We start from the raw sequence: 7,488 nt of genomic DNA, 5'->3' as shown, positions 1-7,488 counted from the left end.
GGAACACTTCCTATTCTAGATTAGAGGACAAGCCCAATTAATGACATTCTACCCGATCACAGTGGGAATGGGCACATTAGGAATCTAGGAGCAATGTCTTTGATCCCCCCCCCCCTCGCCGTGCATGCATTACACATGGCACACATGTCGACCCCTCGGCATATGTTCCCTTTAGCCCTATATATAAGGCGCATTTAATGCATGCCTTAGAGATGAGACTTTTCGACTCCGACCCACAATTACTAATTCCCGAGCTCGCATACTATTATCAATACTTAGACCTATTCGTATAACTTGGTGTATTTACCACACCAACACTGTTGTCGGGTTGGTGTTGATAATTAAGTCTTTGTTTTCTCTAGAGTTGAATTGGTTTAAAGGTCAACAATCAGAAAAATCATTTTTATTTAAATTCCATGTTAGCATTGTCAAAGTGTTACCTAGGAAAACTTGAAGAAAATGCTGAGTGAACAAAATTTTAAAAATAAATGCGTCAAATTAGATCTTATTTTAATCCAAAGTGTGAATTGAACCGTGATTGATAGTAGATAGGACTATTTGACTATTCTACCACTATAAAATAACTACATTGGGAATTGAACTATTGCATGCTTGAACAACGTTATTAACAGTAGTGTAATACATTGACAAGTCTTGATCTAGGTCAAACAACATGTGCCTAAACTAGGTATTCTAAAGGAGCATAAATAATTTTGTCTAAGATAACTAATTATAAATTTAAATAATTTGTATAACAAAATCCAACGGTCACATGCAGGAAGCTGGAAGCATATATATAGCTTCCAAGTTGTTCACTGAATTTGATGGCATCTTCTGCTCGTTCAGAAAGCTGGTTCTTGGAATTCATCAATCTTTAATTTCCCCATTTTTAAAAGAGAAAATAAAGCTTATAGACCAAGAAGTACATAATACAGTATTGTAATGGGCAAGGCAATCAGCATCCCAAATATAACCCTGCAAAAAATAAAATAAGAATCAAAATAAAAATCTATTTTTCTTGGGAGGGGGGGGGGGTTTAAATTCTTTGTTTAGTATATTTGATTTCTAAATTTTTAATATGTCATGGACAAATTTCACCATTTCACTAAAAAAAAAAAAAAGGGACTGAATCTATACAACAAATAATTAAGAGATTAAACCGCAATTGAAAGGTTAAAAGTGTCATTTTATATTTTTAATTATTCAGTAATAACACATAGCTCATTTATCTCATTTTACTTGTGTTATTTAGTATTTACTATTCAATGATCAACCTAACTATTTACTTTTAAATTTAATTTTTTTATTTAATATTATTTTTACAAGCTAAATATTGCAAAACAAATTGAATTACAATAACTTGTTTCAAGTCTTGAAAACCGAATTAGACACATTATATGCCTAAAATATCACGAAGAGATCGACTAGTAAAATTTTTGTTTACAAATTTCGCTTGTTATATTAAACACACAACAAAAAGTTGAATTTAAAAACTATTGAAATAAGCTAAAAACATAAATGATTTTTAAAAAAATAATCTAAATGGAATTTATTACATAAATGCACACGATTTACTACATGAATGCCATAATTTACTCTAGAGTCACCATTGTCACCCACGCATGCCAGGGAGTAGATTGTGTACATTCATGTAGTAAATTATGTGCACTCATGTAATAGTTCACAGGTTCTCACCTAAAGTATAGTTCTCATATGATCCTCAATATATATATTGGTATCAAATGAGAACAATCTTCAGTGAGAAGTGTTGACAAATCTGATACGTCCATATCTAGGATGATCAAAGGCTGAAGATTAATGAAAAAAGGGGGAAAAAATTTTGTGGCATTTCTATAATTACAATTGTGCATTTGAAAATGTTTAACAATGCATGCATTCACGGGTAATTGAAAAGTGCATTTATAAACTCTTTTGATGACATGGAAGAGAAAGATTATGAGAATCAAGTGGTGCCTTATGTGCACTCAAAACATTTTCAAATGCATTGTCAAACATTTTTAAATGCACAAATGTAATTACAGAAATTATGAAAATACCAGTGCGTTTTTTTTTTCTTATTTTCATTAATTTTCAACCTTTAATAATCTTAGGTGGACATATCAGATCTCATCACTTGGGAGGATGTTATCATGTGATGAACTTATCATATATATGAGAAATTTTACTATTCATTTATATGAATATATTATAAGTTTTTATTTATGATTTAGTACAGTAAAACACGAAATGCACTTTATAAACAATCAAAAAGTAGATAGAATATTTGAAAATAGTGTAAAAATTCCATAAACTTATACTTATATGGTCCGAATAATGTGTAGATATATAGGAAGAAAATGAAATTATTAGGGAGAAATTAAGACTTACGCAGTGCTTAATATGTCAGGGTGGACGTTATATTCTTTAGCAAACACGAAGGGAACAATTCCTTGGGGAAGAGCAGCCTGCAGATTACAAAAAAGTCAAAGTCAAAAACTCCAACTAGGTTAACATGTCACATGTTAGAACAATTAATTTGAAACAAATTAAATTTGCTTTAATGATAATATAATTAGTATGAAATGAGTTGTAATTAATAGAATTATATGCATTGGATCAAGATCCACGCACTTAATTGTAGTTATGTAACGGAATCTTCTTTGACTATCCTCATATATACTTTATTTCTACTTAAGCAACAATGGATTCTATGATATTATGCTATTGTAATGAAATATGAAAAAGGGTGTAAATGAGCTGGACTTAAATTAACAATGACTCAATTAGGCTTAAAGTATTCAAGTTTGATTTATTTACGTTTATGAACTTATTATTAAACATCGTATTAAATCTCAAAAGCGAACTATTGACCTCTTTGGTTTGAGCCGATCAGCTATGGGTAACCTAGGCTAATTTACTTCTTTATCTGTTTTGGTTACAAGGTGAAGGTTACTCAGTTCACACCTCGAGTAATGGTTGCGGATTTCCCTCGCCACTCAAGCAAGTAATAAATTATTAAATTCAAAATTAATTAAAAACAAAAAGAAAATGTAATAGCAAGCCAAAATTTCATCTCTACAAGGGTCCCACACCTCTGTCCAACAAGATAGAAAAAGCCGTAAACTACGGTCACTCAGTGGGTCATTAAGTGGGAGGACCTGGTGTCCACTAAAACTCTGAAAGGCCACCATATTGAGTGTACTCTCGGATATCAAGATTCGATCATGTATTCTTACTCATAATTAATCTAACACTCATAAACCAATTGGACTAATTAATTGTAAGATGGGAGAGAGAGGTACGTACCTGAACAATTGCTACGTGGAGCAGAACGCCACGAAGACCGATTGCAATGGAGGTTGCAGCAATGACTGCTGGGCCTGTTAAGAACCTAACAGCCATGGAAAATGTGGCCACAGATTTTCCACAAGCTATGATCTTTGGCTGCAAAGCCATGAATAAACCTGTATGTATGTATGTTCAATTATTATTCACCCAGGATACCGCTACTTAATTTCCAACACTCAAAACCTATATATATGAATATTATTACCTAAACTGAACATTGCCATTCCGAGACCAGCATCTGACAGAATTGAGATTGATCCTTTCACGATTGAAGGCATTTGAATGTTCCATCTGTCCGCAGGTAGTATATTATTATTATTTTTAAAATAAAAAAAAAAAAAATTGAAAATTAGACACAAGTTTTTATATTTTTAATCTTATATGAGAATGAGTACCTAAAAGAGATGAGAGACCAAATTAAGCCAAAAAGGCTTGAATAGGTGTTAGGGTTTCTTATGAGCTTCCTCCAAACCATGATGAGAATGAGCCTTGTCATTACACTTGCCGGTGGCATTTGCTGCTTTTTCTCACCTTCTTCCATTTCTATCTTTTTTGCTCCTCCTGCCAATGGCGACGCGTTTGCTGACCTTTTCACACCCTCTTCCACTTCAATATCCCTATCTCCGCCGTTCAATTTTCCTGCAAGGTAACTAATTATTAAGTAATAGATATCAAATTATGCTTACTTCCTAGTGTACTCATCCATCTTGTCATTATTGTAAATCAAGCACGTTCAACCACAGTTTTTAGTTATCTGATTGTCATATCTTATTTAAAACAAATTAGTGATAGGTAAGTGGACATTAACTATTTAATCGCATCCCCTCCGTGGTAAGTCACAGCGCCGCATCTCGAAACACTCGACATTAAGTCAGCATTAAATTGAAATAGCAAAAATGAATCTATATATTAAATTATTTTCCTAGCCAGCTATATATATATATATATATTACTCTTCAATTCTATTTTTTTAAAAAATATTAAAACTATTAAAGTAATTTAATTAGTTTCCAAATATTTTGTTAAGCACATGACACTGAATATGAATAAGAGAAAGTACATTGAAAAATAAATTAATTAGAGGCGAGGCGAGAGGAGACAAAAAGTTTTGCTTCCAAGAAACTGAAGCAGCAAATTAAAATTAAAGAGACTGCAGTGCAGACGACTAAACTACAGTATTAGTAATTAAGTCAAGTGTTAGGCTGGGGATAAGTAAGTTAATTTCAACTTACATTTAATTTAATTCTAGTACTTTGTGCTGTTTTTGTTTTATTATTATTATTATTATTATTATTATTATTATATTACCAAAAAAATTTACTTGTGGCCTGGCTTACTATTTTACTTACTTGTTAGTCGTGTTCATTTCTAGTTCTTAAGCACGTTTCAACTTTTGTCTTAGTAAGTTGTGGGGTTATAATTGATGTTGCAAATTTCGTCTCTAGTAACATTTTGTTGGAAGAAGGACAAAATTTAGAACTTAAGTTATAACTCAGAGACAGAAGTGAGTATGACTAACAAGTTGAGATGAATTTAACAATTACAAAAGTAAAATTTTCTGAATGCATAATCTTAGTTTTTAAGCTTATTATTTCCATGAAATTATTAATAAAATTTGATGGAGTTAGTTACCTCTAGATGCAGCTATCTCTTGCTGGAGAACAGCCTTGGAAGCATCGAGTACTCCAAGCTCGGTTGAAGCAGCTCTGTTAACTCCTCCTCCTCCATGCGGCCTCAGATTGCCTTCTGACACTGGGGATGCGCTTGAGCTCCATACAAACATGTGAAGCTCTTTAGAGTTCCCGCTAGTGGCAGTGTTTATATTATTATTATTATTATTATTATAATTATAGTTATTGGTAGGAACAGGAACAACGCCGCCTGTGGCTCCGCTTTCCTTTCTCCGGTGGCCGGAAAACATGGGATTCGGCGGCGGATATGCGCTGCCGCCGCCGCCGTTGTATAACTCCCCGCTCATGCTCCTTCCTCCTCCTCCAGCACCGCCCTTCTTATTCTTCCCAATCTTAAGCATCTCGTCTTCGAAATTGGACGTCCTGGGCGTGGGGCCCTTGGAGGATTGCAGCGAGAAAACGTCGCCTCCAAAGCTGGAAGTGTAGCCGTGCTTGGGGCTCCCCGCCTTGCTAGCGAACATAGCGTAGAAATCCGTCTGGTTGAAACTGGAGGCCCGCGGGGTGGGCTCCCGGGAGGACTGGACCGAGTAGATCTCCACGCCCGTGAGGTTGGACGCCCTGGGGGTCATATTAGTCGACTGGAACCCTTTATTGTAGGCCGAGATCACGGACGAAGCCGCGGACGAGCGTCGAACCACCACGTGGAGCTTCCCGTCCTCGCCGACCTCCGCCTCGGTCTGCAGCGGCTCCCGCCCGTTCAGCGACACCACGTCCGACTCCACGCGGAAGGACGTGATCGACGCGGCCGTCTCGGGGAACTGCTCCCCAATCAGCAACTTCGCGGCTCGGTACTCGAACATGAAGAGCATGAGGGTATACCACACCACGCTCTGCATAACCACGATTTGGACCATCAAGTTCCCGGAGAAGTCCCCGTACATGGCCCTCAGCAACGGGATCCCCATCACCAAGGTATTAGGGAGCGTGGAGAGCGAGAAGAGCGTGATCATCCACTCCAGGCTCCCCTTCCCGCTCAGCGCTTGCCACGCGAACAGCGCGCCCAAGATCACCACCTTCTGCAGCGAATCCGCGGCGATGAAGTGGTAGTTCATGGCGTAGATGTCGTTGGTGGAGATGAAGTGGAAGCCGAGCAGCGGGACGGCGAAGACGGCCACGAAGCGGTTGATGCCTGAGCACTGGTCCGGGGTGAAGATCTTCCACCAACGGACGGAGCCGTAGGCCAGGATCATGGCCACGTACAGTGGTATTATGGCCGCAAGGACATCGTAAATATCTTTACCAGTAATCATGGTTGTTCGTCGTGGGTAAGAAAAGGGGGTGCTTCAGTTACTTTGCCGATGGAGTAAGTAGATTGATGAAGACCAAAGAAACCAGTATATGGATGAAGTGGGATAGATGGGTGTGAGAGAGGGAGAGAGACGGAGGAGAGGGAAGAGCTTTAATGTAATGTGTTATATATAAAGGATAAAGATCACTCGGCTCCTTCGTCTAAACCTATTAAAATTAAAATAATAATAATAATAATAATAATAATCTATACTTCTATACTATATATAAAACCAATTTCCTCCTCCCAAATTTTCCCCCCAAAACTTAGGGGTATTTTGGTAAAATCATTTATTTTATTTATTTATTATTTTATTATTTTATTAATTATCCATCCTATAATATTATTATGGTAATATATGATAATGATAATATGATAATATGGTAATATTGTTAATATTAATGGGTGATTGGTGATATATAATTGATAATTGATAATATGGTATATGGTATTATTCTTAATATTAATATATTAATATATAATATATTAATATATACTAATATTAATTAATTAATTGGTGATTATTTTAAAAAAGAATAATTAATTGGTGATTGGTGATTAGTGATATGGTAATATTGTTATATATTAATATTTATATTTATATAGATTGATATTGATATTAATTAATTAATTGGTAATTGGTGATTAGTGATATGATAATCTATATCTATATCTATATATATTTATATAATTGACATGTAATTAACTATATTAGAATGAAAAAATTATATAATATTGTAGTAAAATTTTTACATGTCAATCATCTATATTTACATAAAATTAAAATTAATTATACTTTCCTTTTGAAAAATCTTACATATTATGTTTATCCTCCACTATATAATGATGAGAAATGACTCTTCTCTCACAACGTACCAATATCTGTGCTCTCACTATTAGTTAGAGATCTATAATCTGTAATTCTACGAAGTCGAAGATCGAACTTTAACAAGCGTAGAATTGCTATGGTATGCGGTATGATTTAATTTTTAGTTGATTCATTCTGCATGTTGGAGATCCTTATGGTGTAGTCTGCATTCCATAGAGTATTTTGTAGTACTGTGATTTAGTTTGATTTTAACAACTCAATATGCTTTAATTTTTGCTGATAAGGTTTCAAGTAGCTAGGCCAATTTTGCCATGGGCGTATCACGTATGTAA

The 7,488-nt window shown here is 35.2% G+C and overlaps 1 protein-coding gene across 1 annotated transcript; it reads right to left on the bottom strand.

Annotated features, from left to right (window-relative positions):
- Window positions 1-843: 843 nt before the first annotated feature.
- On the bottom strand, window positions 844-6,406 carry LOC116014163 (auxin efflux carrier component 2). The gene is made up of 6 exons (XM_031254167.1): window positions 4,981-6,406; window positions 3,744-3,987; window positions 3,554-3,639; window positions 3,307-3,464; window positions 2,389-2,465; window positions 844-975 (listed from the first exon to the last, which is right to left on the bottom strand). The coding sequence occupies exons 1-6, from the start codon at window positions 6,287-6,289 to the stop codon at window positions 909-911; spliced, it is 1,941 nt and encodes a 646-aa protein (XP_031110027.1). The 5' UTR covers window positions 6,290-6,406; the 3' UTR covers window positions 844-908.
- Window positions 6,407-7,488: the final 1,082 nt, after the last annotated feature.

The sequence above is a fragment of the Ipomoea triloba genome, chromosome 3, assembly GCF_003576645.1.
Source record: "Ipomoea triloba cultivar NCNSP0323 chromosome 3, ASM357664v1".
Taxonomy (NCBI): domain Eukaryota; kingdom Viridiplantae; phylum Streptophyta; class Magnoliopsida; order Solanales; family Convolvulaceae; genus Ipomoea; species Ipomoea triloba.
Note: the sequence above shows the minus strand (reverse complement) of the source record. Positions and strands in the feature narration are given on the sequence as shown.